Source organism: Phoca vitulina, unplaced genomic scaffold (genome assembly GCF_004348235.1).
Source record: "Phoca vitulina isolate PV1807 unplaced genomic scaffold, GSC_HSeal_1.0 scaffold20, whole genome shotgun sequence".
Lineage (NCBI taxonomy): Eukaryota > Metazoa > Chordata > Mammalia > Carnivora > Phocidae > Phoca > Phoca vitulina.
The window spans coordinates 4,440,078-4,457,801 of NW_022589723.1; the positions used below are offsets into that span (position 1 = coordinate 4,440,078).

At 38.3% G+C, this 17,724-nt stretch overlaps 1 protein-coding gene across 2 annotated transcripts in view; it reads right to left on the reverse strand.

The window, feature by feature from the left end:
• The window catches only part of DPH6 (diphthamine biosynthesis 6), a 221,784-nt gene that overhangs the window by 47,727 nt on the left and 156,333 nt on the right, over positions 1–17,724 (reverse strand). For both annotated transcript variants that reach the window (XM_032418078.1, XM_032418079.1), the window contains exon 7: positions 8,923–9,017. In XM_032418078.1, coding sequence (XP_032273969.1) covers positions 8,923–9,017 — 95 coding nt within the window. The remainder of the gene's footprint in view (positions 1–8,922; positions 9,018–17,724) is intronic.

The window sequence follows — 17,724 nt, forward strand, 5'->3', positions numbered from 1 at the left end:
CAAGATACACACCTGTATGTTAGCACTTATGTAATTGATTTGCTTGTCTCTCCTGTTACAGGAACAACTTCTACAGAGCAGAATAGTAGCTTGCAGAGTTCCACCCACATAATTCACCTCAATAAATGACTATTCAATTGAACTGAACAGCTCATTTCAGCACTAACATACCTCCCCCGACATCCCTCTCTATAATAGCATGACTAAATTCTCTCATGCCATTGTCTCGGCCAGGCTCAGGTTGCCTTGCCTACAAATGATATCCACAAAAATTTCAGTTTTTTGGGAGGAAAAGATGGCGGAGGAATAGGGGACCCTATTCCAACCAGACCCCGGAGTTGAGCTGGATATCTACCAGACCACTCTGAACACCCACAAAATCAGCCTGAGATATAAGAAGATAGATCTGGATCTCCACAAACAGAATACTGCAGGCAGTTGGTTTTGAGGTAGGAAGCGGGGAGCCGTGATTCTGCAGGCAGATATTGGAGGATAAACGGAAGGGGGAGGGAGCCGAGCTGTGGGGATCCTACACCGCTGGTGAGTGATAGCCTCCTGTGCTGGTGACCGGGCACAGACCCGCAGACTGGTAGCGGCGGGGAAAGGACTTTAGGGCAGCCCCCCGGAAGGAAACCGGAGCCATGGGGATGTGCTTGTGAACTGGGGGAGGCTGGTGGTTTGAGAAGCACAAAGGGCAGAGACGTGCCCCCGTTCCCCGACCTGGAGGTGAGGACTGGGGACACTGCAGTTTATAGCAGCACAGACAGAAACGGAGGTAGTGTGGCCTGGAGAGCTCACTGAAGAACAGACTGCGATCTCTCCGCTCTGAGGCAGAGGGTTGGAAACGGTCTCTTCTGCTCTGACTCTCCGAAGAGATGCGGAAAGCCACTAGGGAAAGCCGCCAGAGAACAAAAGCCCCCCAAAACCGGTTTTCACTGAGCCCATCCCCTGCCACAGGGGGCAGGGCAACTCTGCCCAAACAGGGTTGCCTGAGTAACAGCGCGGCAGGCCCCACCCCCAGAAGACAGGCTGGGAAAACAAGTGGCCAGCAACCCTAAGGTCCCTAGAAAACAGGTGCATCTTGCTTGGGTTGTGGTCAATAATTTGGACTCTATACATTCCCTCAACCACCCCTTAATAGAATGACTAGGAGGAGGAACCCCCAAAATAGGAAAGACTCAGAGGTTATGACTATGACACAGATTTACAAATGGATTCAGATATAACCAAGATGTTGGAGATGGAATTCAGGCTAGCAATTGTGAAGACAATAGCTAGAATGGAGAAATCAATTAATGGCAACATAGAGTCTCTAAGGGCAGAAATGAAAGCTGAATTGGCAGAACTTAAAAATGCTATCAATGAGATCTAATCTAATCTAGATAATCTAACAGCTAGGGTAAGTGAGGCAGAAGAACAAATTAGTGACCTAGAAGACTAATAAACAGATAAAAAGGGAAAAGAGGAGGCCAGGGAAAAACAACTCAGAATCCATGAAAACAGAATCAGAGAAATAAGTGACACCGTGAAATGTTCCAATGTCAGAATTACTGGAATCCCTGAGGGGGTGGAGAGAGAGAGAGGACTAGAAGATATATTTGAGCAAACCGTAGCTGAGAACGTCTCTAATCTGGGGAATGAAACAAACATTCATGTCCTAGAGGCAGAGAGGACCCCTCCCAAGATCAAGGAAAACAGGCCAACACCCTGGCATGTAATAGTAAAACTTGCAAATCTTAGAACCAAGGAAACCATCTTTTTTTTTTTTTAAAAGATTTTATTTATTTATTTGACAGAGAGAGAGAAAGCGAGAGAGGGAACACAAGCAGGGGGAGTGGGAAAGGGAGAAGCAGGCTTCCCGCCGAGCAGGGAGCCCGATGTGGGGCTCGATCCCAGGACCCTGAGATCATGACCTGAGCCGAAGGCAGTCGCTTAACCGACTGAGCCACCCAGGCGCCCCCCAAGGAAACCATCTTAAGGGCAGTTAGGGGGAAAAGATTCCTTACATACAGAGGGAGGAATATCAGAATAACGTCAGACCAATCCGGCAAGCCAGAAAGGCCTGGCAAGACATATTCAGGGTACTAAACGAGAAGAACACGCAATCGAGAATACTTTATCCAGCAAGGCTGTCACTCAGAATGGATGGAGAAATGCAGAGCTTCCAAGACCGGCAGAAACTGAAAGAATATGTGACCACTAAGCCGGCCCTGCAAGAAATATTAAGGGGAGTTCTATAAAAGGAGAAAGACCTCACGAGTGATATAGAAAAGAAATTTACAGGGACAATCTATAAAAACAAGGTCTTCACAGGCAACATGATGACAATTAATTCGTATCTTTCAATAATCACTCTCAACATGAATGGCCTAAATGCTCCCATAAAACGGCACAGGGTTGCAGATTGGATAAAAAGACAGGACCCATCCATATGCTGTCTATAAGAGACTCATTTGGAATGTAAAGATACATCCAGACTGAAAGTGAAGGGATGGAGATCCATCTTCCATGCCAACGGACCTCAAAAGAAAGCTGGGGGTAGCAATTCTTATATCAGACAGAGTAGATTTTAAACTAAAGACTGTAGTTAGAGACACAGAAGGACACTACATCATTCTTAAAGGGTCTATCCAAGAAGAAGATCTAACAATTGTAAATATCTACGCCCCCAACATGGGAGCAGCCACCTACATAAGCCAACTGTTAACCAAAATAAAGAGTCATATTGATAACAATACGTTAATTGTAGGAGACCTCAATACTCCACTCTCACCAACAGACAGATCATTTAAGCAGAAAATCCACAAAGAAACAAGAGCTTTGAATGACACACTGGACCACATGGACCTCATAGATATATACAGAAGACTCTATCCTAAAACAACAGAATACTCATTCTTCTCGAGCACACGTGGAACTTTCTCCAGAATAGACCACATACTGGGTCACAAATCAGGTCTCAACCGATACCAAAAGACTGAGATTATTCCCTGCATATTCTCAGACCATAACGCTTTAAAAATGGAACTCAATCACAAGAAAAAATTTGGAAGAAATTCAAACACTTGGAAGCTAAAGACTACTCTGCTCAAAAATGTTTGGGTCAACCAGGAAATCAAAGAATAACTTAAACAATTCATGGAAACCAATGAGAATGAAAGCACATCGGTAAAATACCTATGGGATACTGCAAAGGCGGTCCTAAGGGGGAAATACATAGCCATCCAAGCCTCACTCAAAAAAATAGAAAAATCCTGAATTCACCAACTAATTCTACACCTTAAAGAACTAGAGAAAAAGCAACAAATGATGCCTAAGCCACACATTAGAAAAGAAATAATTAAGATTAGAGCAGAGATCAATGAATTAGAAACCAGAAGCACAGTAGATCAGATCAATGAAACTAGAAGCTGGTTCTTTTAAAGAATTAATAAGATCGATAAACCACTGGCCAGACATATCCAAAAGAAAAGAGAAAGGACGCAAATTAATAAAATGTTGAATGAAAGGGGAGAGATCATGACTAACACCAAGGAAATGCAAACAATTATTAGAAATTATTATCAACAATCATATGCCAATAAGCTGAGCAACCTGGATGAAATGGATGCCTTCCTGGAAACCTATAAACTCCCAAGACTGAAACAGGAGGAATCTGACAACCTGAATAGGCCAATAACCAGTAACGAGATTAAAGCAGTGATCAAAAACCTCCCAAAAAACAAGAGTCCAGGGCCTGATGGATTCCCTGGGGAATTCTACCAAACATTCAAAGAAGAAATAATACCTATTCTCCTGAAGCTATTTCAAAAAACAGAAACAGAAGAGAAGCTTCCAGACTCATTCTATGAGGCCAGCATTACCTTAATCCCAAAACCAGGCAAAGACCCCATCAAAAAGGAGAATTTCAGACCAATATCCCTGATGAATATGGATTCCAAAATCCTCAACAAAATCCTAGCTAATAGGATCCAACAATACATTAAAAGGATCATCCACCAAGACCGAGTGGGATTTATCCCCGGGATGCAAGGGTAGTTCAACATTCACAAATCAGTCAGTGTGATAGAACACATTAATAAGAGGAGAGAGAAGATCCATATGGCCCTCTCAATTGATGCAGAAAAAGCATTTGACAAAATACAGCATCCTCTCCTTATTAAAACTCTTCAGAGTATAGAGATAGAAACTCTTCCTCAAGTTCATAAAATCCATCTATGAAAAACCCACAGCGAATATCATCCTCATTGGGGAAAAGCTGAGAGCCTTTCCCTTAAGATCAGGAACATGTCAAAGATGTCCACTCTCACCACTATTGTTCAACATAGTACTAGAAGTCCTAGCAAGAGCAATCAGACAACAAAAAGAAATACAAAGTATTCAAATTGGCAAAGAAGAAGTCAAACTCTCTCTTTTTGCAGATGACATGATACTTTATGTGGAAAACCCAAAAGACTCCACCCCCAAATTACTAGAACTCATCCAGCAATTCAGTAATGTGGCAGGATACAAAATCAATGCACAGAAATCAGTTGCTTTCTTATACGCTAACAATGCAACTGTAGAAAGAGAAATTAGAGAAACGATTCCATTTACAATAGCACCAAAAACCATAAGATACCTTGGAATAAACCTAACCAAAGAGGTAAAGGATCTATACTCTAGGAACTATGGAACACTCGTGAAAGAAATTGAAGAAGACATAAAAAGATGGAAAAACATTCCATGCTCATGGATTGGAAGAATGAACATTGTTAAAATGTCTATGCTACCCAGAGCAATCTATACCTTCAACGCCATCCCGATCAAAATTCCAATGACATTTTTCAAAGTGCTGGAACAAACAATCCTAAAATTTGTATGGAATCAGAAAAGACCCCCCATCGCCAAGGAAATGTTGAAAAAGAAAAACAAAGCTGGGGGCATCACACTGCCCGATTTCAAGCTATATTACAAAGCAGTGATCACCAAGACAGCATGGTACTGGCACAAAAAGAGACATATAGACTAATGGAATAGAACAGAGAGCCCAGATACGGACCCTCAACTCTATGGTCAAATAATCTTCGACAAAGCAGGAAAAAATATGCAATGGAAAAAAGACAGTCTCTTCAATAAATGGTGCTGGGAAAATTGGACAACCACATGCAGAAGAATGAAACTCGACCATTCTCTAACACCACACACAAAGATAAACTCAAAATGGATGAAAGACCTCAATATGAGACAGGAATCCTGAACATAGGCAGTAACCTCTTTGACATCGACCACAGCAGCTTCTTTCAAGATACATCTCCAAAAGCTAGTGAAACAAAAGCAAGAATGAACTTTTGGGACTTCATCAAGATAAAAAGCTTCTGCACAGCAAAGGAAATAGTCAACAAAACAAAGAGGCAACCCACAGAATCGGAGAAGATCTTTGCAAATGACAGTACAGATAAAGGGCTGGTATCCAAGATCTATAAAGAACTTCTCAAACTCAACACCCAAAAAACAAATAGTCAAGTCAAAAAATGGGCAGAAAACGTGAACAGACACTTCTCCGAAGAAGACATACAAATGGCTAACAGACATTAGAGAAAATGTTCATCATCATTAGCCATCAGGGAAATTCAAATCAAAACCACACTGAGACACCACCTTACACTAGTTAGAATGGCAAATATTGACAAGGCAAGAAACAACAAATGTTGGTGAGGTTGTGGAGAAAAGGGACCCCTCTTACACCATTGGTGGGAATGCAATTTGGTATAGCCACTTTGGAAAACAGTGTGGAGGTGCCTCAGAAAATTAAAAATAGAGCTACCCTATGACCCTGCAATTGCACTTCTGGGTATTTACCCCAAAGACACCGATGTAGTGAAAAGAAGGGCCATATGCACCCCAATGTTCATAGCAGCAATGTCTGCAACAGCCAAACTGTGGAATGAGCTCAGATGCCCTTCAACAGATGAATGGATAAAGAAGTGGTCCATATATATAATGGAATATTACTCAGCCATCAGAAAGGATGAATACCCAACTTTTACATCAACATGGATGGGACTGGAGGAGATTATGCTAAGTGAAATAAGTCAAGCAGAGAAAGTCAATTATCATACGGTTTCACTTATTTGTGGAACATAAGGAATAGCAATGGACGACATTAGGAGAAGGAAGGGAAAACTGAAGGGGGGGAAATTGGAGGGAGAGATGAACCATGAGAGACTATGGATTCTGAGAAACAAACTGAGGGTTTTAGAGGGGAGGGGAGTGGCGGGATGGATGGGTTAGCCCAGTGATGGGTATTAAGGAGGGCATGTACTGCATGGCGCACTGGGTGTTATACGAAAACAATGAATTGTGGATCACTACATCAAAAACTAATGATGTACTGTATGGTGACTAACATAACATAATAAAATTTAAAAAAAAGTTTCAGTTTTCAGGTCTAAAGCACTATAATAAACAGACCTTCTGGTTATGTAGTATAAAGCAGTACATCTTTATAATTCTAGGTTGTTCATAAAGACTTCTAGGACCTCAAGTTGTTAAGTAAATGGGAAAAGTTGTATTCTTCGGCATTTTTCTTTTATCGTGCTGTTTTTTTTTTTTTTTTACTAGTTAGTCCCATATTAGTAAGTAAATATACTGTAAGTTCCCCATTATACTGTAATTTCACCCTCGCATGCAAATACTCCTTTTATTTTTTTTATTTATTTATTTTTTTTAAACGGTTTGTTTTTTTTTTTTTTTAAGATTTTATTTATTTATTTGAGACAGAGAGAATGAGAGAGAGAGAGCACATGAGAGGGGGGAGGGTCAGAGGGAGAAGCAGGCTCCCTGCCGAGCAGGGAGCCCGATGCGGGACTCGATCCAGGGACTCCAGGATCATGACCTGAGCCGAAGGCAGTCGCTTAACCAACTGAGCCACCCAGGCGCCCGCAAATACTCCTTTTAAATAACAAAACAGTATTTTCTTATAGAAGTAAGACCTAATGTACACTTCACTCATGAATTATTTTGTGATCAGAGTAGCCAGAAGAAATATCTCCCACATATGAACTTATAACTTTTATCCCTTACCATCTTGTATCTTAACTGTACACAGATGTGTCTTCCACTCAAATTCTGAAAGCATCAATGGTGCCCAGTAGAATGTTTTAGACAATAATAGGTACTTGATAAATATTTGCCAAATAAATTATTCTTTCGATGATTATTAATGGAAAAGAAGTTAGAAGAACATGAAAGAAGTAAGAGTGGATGAATATACATATATGATAATGAAAAATGTCTTGGCTATGTTTCACTAGATAAATGTATTTTTTAGAAAATTCACCTGTATTATGCTGAGCGAAATAAGTCAAACAGAGAAAGACATGTATCATATGACCTCACTGATATGAGGAATTCTTAATCTCAGGAAACAAACTGAGGGTTGCTGGAGTGGGGGGTGGGGTGGGAGGGATGGGGTGACTGGGTGATGGACACTGGGGAGGGTATGTGTTCTGGTAAGCGCTGTGAATTGTGCAAGACTGTTGAATCTCAGATCTGTACCTCTGAAACAAATAATGCAATATATGTTAAGAAAGAAAAAAAGAAGAAGAAGAATGTAGCAGGAGGGGAAGAATGAAGGGGGGGAAATCGGAGGGGGAGAAGAACCATGAGAGACGATGGACTCTGAAAAACAAACTGAGGGTTCTAGAGGGGAGGGGGTTGGGAGGATGGGTTAGCCTGGTGATGGGTATTGAGGAGGGCACGTTCTGCATGGAGCACTGGGTGTTATGCACAAACAATGAATCATGGAACACTATATCTAAAACTAATGATGTAATGTATGGGGATTAACATAACAATAAAAAAATTAAAAAAAAAAAAAGAAAATTCACCTTAGAGTTGTCTTAATTTTCTTTTATTTAAAAAAAGATTTTATTTATTTATTTGTCAGAGAGAGAGCGAGAGAGCGAAAGAGCACAAGCAAGGGGAAGGGCAGAGGGAGAAGCAGGCTCTTTGCCGAGCAAGGAATCCGACGCGGGAATCAATCCCAGGATCCTGGGATCATGACCTGAGCTGAAGGCAGACACTTAATTGACTGAGCCACCCAGGCATCCCGTTTTAACTTTCTTAGATCACTCCTCTGCTCGTTATTAAGATGTAGAAAGAAATCACCCCTTAGTGGTGAACATGTTGAAGCTGTCCACTCGATACAGGATGCCAATCTTTCATCAGATGTGGTTCCTGAAGTCAAGCATAATTCTGCCAATCATTTCCAACAATAAGAGCTTAGGAAAAGCAGATAAAGTGCTCTCTTAGCATAGGAGAAGAGCAACACAAATTAGAGTACAGATAACAATGTTAACAGACTGAAAAAAAAGAAAGTTCTTGTTTTTCATTACACTAATTTTAACAATCTAGGGCAAAGAAATCACAGTGCTTACCATAAACCAAATTCACTCAAAAACAAAGTTTATATGTAAAAATAACCCCAAATAATAAAAGAGAAATGTTTAGCATTACTATTCCAAGTTGTAAAAACCAAGAAAAAGGAAAAAGAGGATGGAGTTAATGGAACCCACAGGCTACTGATGTGGCAGTTTATCAAATGTAGCTGTAATGAAAAATAAATAATACAGGCAATTCACACTTCATGAAAGGATAAAAGTGTCAGTGTGTAGGTACCAGTTTTACTGCAGGGCATAATCAGCAAGTAAACGAAAGTGCAATGTCTAAAAAGTTTATAGCCTTCTATGAAGGCCTCATCTTGTCAGGTATTGATTTAGGTATTCAGACGACTTCACTGGTATTAAACAAATTGAGTGTTTGTGAACTTAGAGGACACGTTCTATTTCTCCCAACAAAAGTTGCCTCAAGCTTAATGTTAAGTTGTTTCCATCACTTAAATTTAAGGAAAGGGAAGAAAATGCTGAAATGATATCTTACACAATTATTTTCTTCTTAAATAGAGGGCAATCCAAAGTGAATGTTTCATACTCTCCACCTTCTCCACAAACATGGACTCCGTACTTCTTAGAAAGCTGGAAGTAAGAGAACAACAACAACAACAACAAAACAGGAAACTTAAAATTAGACAGCAAAAACGCTCACTTAACTAATATTATTTTTTCCTAAAAAAATCCATGCAAGAAACTTTAATTCCAAAATAGATCACAAGCTACAGGAAAATAACTTTATATTTCTACTTAAAACGTGTTTAAAGCCATTTGAAAAATGTTATCATTAAAGCACAGGAGTTTTATTAATCCCAAAATCCTTATAAAAAGATGTAAAGGGCCAACATTTTATGTGTAACAAGAAAACTTAGAGATTACCATAAATTTTAGGAATGACACTAGCTTTAGATTCAAAGAAGGCTAAAGAGAAAAGGTACTTAGTCATGAGGTAGTAAATGAGACTGCATGTGGCCAAACTGGGCTTCCCCCCTGCCCTTTGACCTATATGTGAATGGGGAGAAAAATAGGTTGTGTTTAGAGCATTTCTTGGAGACTCAGAGAAAGCAATCTAAGGCCTCTCCTTTGGCCTGTAAACAAAAGGGAGTCAACAAACATGGTTATTATGCTTGAGGTTATTAGTGGTGAAGTTCCAAAGGTACTGAGAACTGATGAAGTTCCAAAGCTGTAGACAAGCCTTAGGAACGTCTAACTCCTAGAAAGGTTGGGATAGCTTATCATGTTGTCTAATTAAACCTGAAATTAAAAAAAACAAGCAAGCAAAGAAACAACAAACAACCTGCAATCTGCATTAAATATAAGCTATATTATTTAAATAATCCTGAGACTGAGAGTAAAATAATTTCCCATTCAGCTGGTATATGGCTGGAATCAGTGCCAGGGAACACTCTCACTGATGGTGCCAGAGAAGCTTCCTGTTCTTGTGTTGAGGCTTTATTACTATGTTCCATCTCCTTCACTCTGAATTTCTTAGCTTTCCCTACTTATAGCCTCTCCTAGTCCAAAGTCCTCATTGCCCAAAGGAAGAGTGACTCCATGGATGTTCACTGTGCTGGCACTATGGCCTAAGTCTTCAGGTTTATATAGTTACGCATTTATTTCTCTGGTTATTTTTGTGGTTGTGCTATAATTCTGAATCCATTACATTTAAACTCTTGACTATGTGCCCTTAGGGACTTAAAGCATGGATCTGTGAGAATTCTACTGCTCTTTTCAAGGATCAGCAGTAATGTGAATGACACTGTAAAGCCAAACAGTAAGAAAAGTGAGGGAAAGAAAGCTGGGTGGCATTTTCTATATGAGTTCCCAAGAGCAAAGCAGAAATTTTCACCATCTTGAGTCATGAAGTACAGAAGCGGCAAGACAGAATTATGGCAGCTGGTCCTTATGGGAGCAGATAACAGGAACAGATTACTTTACCATATTAAATCAAATTAAATTAATATCTGCTCTGCAATAAAAATGTAGAAATAATAACAGGATATGGGTTTCAGGGATGTTTCCTCATTCTGCTAGCTAGGGTTTGTCCTCTTTTTTGATGATATCCTTTTCACTGGTCTTCCCATTCCAGCAACTTTCCACCAAATGAACCTTCTGATCTCACCTTTATGGTCAGTCTTTTTTTGAGGGAGTATACCTTATCAATTATTAGCTTCCTTTCATTGGAAAATTTTTTACTTAAGGTTTCCATAATTTCTATAATCTACCACCAAAGAATAACTGGATTTTTAAATTAAAGTTGGCATGGCTGTTACCCTACTGAAGTAGTTCTATTAGTCTCTAGTAAAAATAATATAAGCTGCTATGTTAAACCAACATATTATCATTATAAAAAGACTGCCAGTACTGGGAAATCTAAAATTTGTATGTATCCAGTGATATTTTCAGTTCACAAAAAATATTTCCATAATATTAATTCATATCACTTCTTCAACCAGTATTTATTGAACGATGATTATTAGGCAGGTCGTGTGAGATGAGGAAGATCTGAAGTAAACGAGACAACATCCCTGGTCTTTTGAAGGTTATCAAATATACTACACCCTATATTTCAACAACGCAAGATAATGAAACAGTGATGTAGCGTCTATAAATAACACACACAATCTCTTCTCCCTTTCTATTACTGATTCATCAGCATGAACACAGATTCTAGGCCAAGAAATCTGAATAAAGAGCTCAGTGGTTTCTATAGCAGATGAACCAAGAAGTCGTCTGAGTATGATGTCTTTTGCAGCCACTCCAAACTCTACTAGCTTCAAGCTCTAATAGACATAAGTCCTCAGAGAAAAATCCATCTTTATTGGCTTACTTTCAGCCAGCTTCAAGACCCTTTGATATTCTGAGAAAAGCTTCTGAAGAAGTGAAGCCCATGCTAGTCAACCACTTTCTGTAATGAATCTTGTGCTAAGACACAGCATTCTCTTAGAAATCGACATCCTTGTAGCACAAAAGCATGATGTATGCCCATTATAGAAAGGGTCAGTTTAGGGAAGTGGAGAATCCAGACATGCACATTCCGGAAACATGTTTGTGGTACAAAATATTCAATTTAGTTTTCTAAAGCCTCTTAAGTCTGTGTTCCAATACTGGAACAGAAAGTTGCAACTTTATTCCTAACATGTCTCCGGTCTGTGGTTTCAACTCAAAATTGCCATTATTGCATGCTAACACTTGATCATTCCAAATACAGTTTTGCAATTCCCTTTGATAAGTTTCTCTATCAGTCTTACTGTCATTGAAAATGCTAAATAGGTAACAGTTTTTCTAAAGTTTGGTTTCTCACTGAATCATCATGATTCTTTCCATAATTTAAGTACATAAAATAGCAATCTTTATTGAAAAGTAAAAAATAAATATTTTCATATTGCCTATTTCTTCACTAAGGCCCAATATTCATTAATGATTAAAATATATTTAACAGTTTCAGTTAGTATGTAAAAAGTCGAAGTAGACAGTTATTCTCACCCTAACAGCAAAAGTATGCCAGACAGGTTACAAAATCATGCTTTTTTGTTTTACATACAGAGAGCTGAGAATGTAAAGAAATCTGGATGAACTAAATTCCAGATCAGGGTGAGCCTTTCCTACGTGAGTAAAGATCAATAGCCACCTTCCTAATGGGCAAACAGTATTCTTCCACAGATGAGGGACTTTATCAGTGTGTGTAGAAAGCAGCCAAACACATGACCATCTGTGGACTTCTGTGATGGCTTGTTAGAGTCCGGAGGAGACCTGGGGAGTCTGTATAGCCTGCCAATTCTTTCCCATAGCTTTCCAATTCTTTCCCAAAGGCCTTAACCAAGTGCACATAGTGGCTACTTGCAGAAGGCCAGGGCCAGGACAGAAGAGGAGAGAGATTCCTTTGGAAACATCTGCTCCTTGAGTCTTTTCTATTGAGCTTTCACTGTGCCAAAGGCTGGAAACAGGGCAGGAAAACTAAGATTTTTTTCCAAGGCTTGGAAGGTCAGGAAGAAGGTAAGGAGAGGCTCAGAGCAATAAGCCTGTGAAAAGGCACAAAACACTGGTGGCAGGACAGTAAAGCAGAGGAGGAGAGGGAGGGAGGAAAGATAGGGGAGAGGAAAGGGGATGAGAGGGGTGAAAAGGGGAGGGGAAGAAAAGGAGAGACAGAGACAGAGATATCTAGACTCACTGAAGCACAGACCACAAGCCCTGATAAATGAAGAGACCTGATTACTACTCTTAAAGCATTTGAAACAAGTAGTAAACTGAAACAAAATGCAACTCAGATCAGAACCAGCTCAACTGTAGATTAAACAGAATAAACACCCCAGACTAGCTGTCAGACAGAGGAAGGGATGTGGCTTTTGGGGGGTAAATATTATTTACTTTAGTCTCTACTGTTCTTTTTTATTCAGTATCTACCATAAAATATGTAAAAAAAAATAAGAGATGTCAAAAAGTGAAAACTGTGACCTATAATTAATAGAAAAACAAACAGAAAAACAGAAACAGACCCAACATTAATCAAATACCGGACTCAGTAGGCAAAGACTATAATGTAACTATTGTAAATATGTTAAAGGATTTAGTGAAAAAGATAGATGAAATTCATGAACAGAGAGTAGTTTCAGCAAAAATGGAAACCAGGGGTAGACAGATCTAGGTTCATATCCTGGCTCCAACACTTATTAGGCATAGGACCTGGGATCAATTACTTAACTTCTCTGAATTTCCGTTTTCCTAGGTAATACCTACCCTTATTAAGGGCATGTTGTGACTGTTAAAACAGATAAATGATACATGCAAAGCTTTTAACTCAGTCCCTAATGCACAGGAAACATTCAATACATGGTATTTTTTTCTCTATTAGATTAATTTGTCCTTCCCTTGGGCCTTCTGCTCTTTTATCTATGTATTCCCTTCTTTGAGGATCATGACCATTACTATATCTATTACTTCTATGCAAATGGTTCTAAAAGCAAAAACCCTAGCCACTCATCTCTCTCTCATATGTTAGTCCCCACTCAAAATTCTTATCGAGTGTTTTACTTGGGAGCCTTGTTGTTTTAAATTTAACATGAATAAAACAAAGTTCTTGATTTTTTTTCTCATAACCACTTCTCCCTGCTCAATTTTCTATTTCTGTAATGGTTTAATCACACTGAAAGCTTGAAATACTGAAGAACTTAACTCCTTCCTTTCTTTCTGTCATTCCTTCTGCCACAGAGCCTACATTTTAAAATTTTTCATTCATTCATTTATTGAATCAGCAAATCTTTACTCAGTACTTACTAAGTGCCAGATCCTATTCTATATACTAGGGGCATGGCAGTGAATAAGATGGATAAAGTGAACAAATGTCTTCTATTCTAACATCCTTCATGATCACTTCACACTTGAACTATTACAGTCATCTCTTATCTTCCTGCTTAGTTTTCACACCTCCCAATCATACATATTATCACCATACTAACTTTCCTTAACAATAAATGACCATGGCACTCATCTGCTTAAAACTTTTTGATGACTATTACCTATTCAATAAAAATCAAACTCTGTAGACTGACAAACACTTCAGCCATTTGGCCCCAATCTTTGCATGGATATAAAGATACAAAGCCAATACAATAGATAAAATAAAATAAAAATGCAAAAGGATCTTTTGATACTAAATCTTATAAAATGAAATATAAAGTGATAAAACCCAATATTTAGTTTCCTTCTCTTCAGCTTAAAAGGAATTGCCCTTGTTACAGTCTGTGTGATGACTATCCTATGCTGCCTTGTGATGTATTTCTGTACTGCATCACTATGTACTTCCTGAACTTGAAATTTTTCATGTGTGACTTTTTCCTCATGAAACTATTTTCTAAATCCCTAAGACTTTCTCCTAGTTCCTTTATAGCAGTGTGTAGCACTCAGTACTTAGTGACCAACTGGGTGCCCTCCTTATGGTCCAGATACCCATGCATACTTGCAGAAAAGGGCCTGATAGACGTAACAGATAGGTCTAATCTGAACCAGAAATAAAGCCACTCTTAATCAGAATTACCAAGTAAAAGGGCAGAGAAAGTTACTGACTTATTTTTCTCTACCCTTAGAAACTGCATTTTTATCCTCTAGTGTTGGAAATCTGAAAGAGTAAATAAAATTCACACGTGCCAGTCAATGTTTTCCTTATCTCATTAGCCACTGAATCAGTGATGTCACATTCTACCCCACCACCCCCATTCTTAGCCATTTGGGAAATGTTATATAGAAAAAGATTTGGGCCAGCTGACCAGTGGGTAAGATTAATACACATACTATTTTGTCTGACATCCACCATTTGGTCCCAACCTTTGTATGAATACAAAGATATAAAGCTAATACAATAGATAAAATAAAAGTTCTAAAGGATCTTAAACAGTTGAAAAGAAATATGTTGCTGTTTTTTAACCAGTTGGATTATTAATAAAACAAGATAATTTTTTTACTTATTACACAATATAATTTTCATTGCATAAAAGCATGTTCATTGCTTCACATATATCTAAATTGTGCTATGTTCTCTTTTAGATAAAGTTTTTGGGGAAAGTGAACATTGGTTTGCCATATAACTGTTGTTAAGATAAGCATTTTAAAAAGCATTTTGAACAGATGTGGCTGACTTGGGTCATTTCATGGATTATAAGAATGCCTTGGAGTCTGAACATTTAAAAAGTGAATTCCTAGTAAATAAAAAGGAAATTACTTATATGATTCTATTTTTTCTGGCATACTTATTTATATAGATGAATATTCATACTCATATTAATTTCATTTGAATGCTGATTATTGAACTGAAAAAGTTAAGGGCATCTGGTTTCCGTTTAATTTTTATCCCTTTAAAAGATTATAATAAACCCAATTGTGAGAATTTCGTATTAAATCAAGATTTTTCTTCTTTTAAACCTGCCTCATTTATCTGTTAGTCATCTTAAAATTAGGATAAAAAAAAGTCAAATCAAATCACACTTCATCCCTCTCACCATCTATAGAAAACCATGAGGTTTATAATAACTGCTAAAATTTCATTTTATAAATGATATGCTTAACATACAAAATAGTTTCATGCTGCATATAATCATTCATAGCATGTACTCAAGAAGTATTTATTGAGTATCTGCTATAGGTTTGGCATTGTTTTAGGTGCTGGGGATAATGATGGGAGCATTATTATCCCCAGCCTCACGTGTGACTTTTTCTCATGAAACTATTTTCTCATGTATAGTTTCTCATGAAACTATTTTCTAAATCCCTAAGACTCTCTCCTAGTTCCTTTATAGCAGTGTGTAGCACTCAGTACTTAGTGACCAATTGGGTGCCCTCCCTATGGTCCAGATACCCATGCATACTCCCAGGGAGAGAGGCTGGGGGAGAACAGCCTATTGTCTGGAGGTACAGACACAAAGTTAAACAAGCAATTATAATAATGGGTAGTGATTGCTTTGGTGGATACATGAGATGCTGTGGGACTGTAAAGTACAGGACCTAACCAGACGGAACCCAAAGGCTTCTCCAAGTAAAACTTAAGCTGATATCTGAAGAATGAGTTAACCAGAAAAGTCTAAGAGAGAGGGAGAGGCCGAGGGAGAGAGAGAAGACAGGAGAGAAGTTAAGACTGTTCCAGAGGGAACAGTGTATGTTAAGTCCCAGAGCACATGATGGGTACTAGAAACTGAAGTAAGTATGGCACAGCTGGATCATAACTAGATGAATAATGGTGAGATGAGGCTGACTAGAAAGAGAACATATCTTATGGGACTTTGTAAGTCATGCTAAGTCATTATCCTAAGGTCCGTGAGAACCCATGATAGGTTTTAAGCAGAAAGCTAAACTAATCACATTTATCTCTTAGAAACAGTCTGGTTGCACAGTGGAGAATGGACTGGAGGGGAGTAAGTCAAGAAGCACAAAGAACTGAGAATTTGCTGGAGTAATCTAGGCAGGAGGTGAAGATTTCCTGAACTGGGGAAATAGCAGTGAGGACAGACAGGAGAGGGCAGATATTTTAAGAGATACTGTTGGGAAGCTGAATAAGTGATTAATTGAATGGAGGAGTGAGGAAAGTTAAACAAGAATTAAGGAAAATTCCCAGCTTTCTGCACTGGGAAACTGGATGGATGGTGGTTGTGTTTATTGGTACCTCAGTATGAATAGCAGTTTGCTGGGAGAGTACAATGACCTTATCTTTTCAAATTTTATGTGGCATGATACTATGATATATATACTATATATGTTTCTAAGCTACTGTTAAGCTACTCTGATGCCTTCCTGCTGCTCCTAAATTATATATATATCCCTCATGAATCTCTGTGATATATTCTTCTTAATCAATTTATTCCCTTGGATATAGCCCATGCACTCCGTGGCTTCAACCATCACCTTTATGCTATTCTGCTGCTGCTAAAACCAACAGTATTACTATTAATTAAAGACCATTCATTTTATGCCTTAAAGTTAAGAAAAATGATATAATTATTTAATCCTCAAAATGTCTTTTAAGAATACAAAAGAGCATAGGTTCTGAAATCAGATAGATTTAAGCACATATTCAACATCTGCTACTTCCCGGTTGTATGACTGTGGAAAAAGTAACTCATCCTCTGAATGATCCCTCATCTGTAAAATGTAAATATCAATGGTCACAACCTCATAGGTTAGTTGATCAAATAAAATAATGCATAAAAAGCACTTAGCACAGAGTATGGCATTTAGTAAGCATTTGCTAAATACACAGTTTAACTATAAAAGTAGGCAAAGCACATATTTGTTGAAGACCCATCTGAGAGTACAAATTTTAACAAACATTGTAAAATATCACAAAAATAAGAATACTCTTAACGAACATTTAAGGAACAGTTCTAAACCTTTAAAATTTTATGCAACTCTTATATTAAAATTCATCTACTTTTTTGAACAATGAGAAAATAATCCTGGGGGAAAAACCCACAAAGGATAAAATAATTTTAGAATCCATTTGTTCACTTATCAAATGATAATTTTAGGAAACTGCAGAAGTTTAAGAAGCAATAATTACAATTATTCCATAGTTTATTTACTAATTATGTTATGTTAGTCAGCATACATTACATCATTAGTTTTTGATGTACTGTTCCATGATTCATTGTTTGCGTATAACACCCAGTGCTCCATTCAGTATGTGTCCTCTTTAATACACATCGCCGGGCTAACCCATCCCCCCACACCCCTCCCCTATAGAACCCTTAGTTTGTTTCTCAGAGTCCATAGTCTCTCATGGTTCATCTCCCCCTCCGATTCCCCCCCC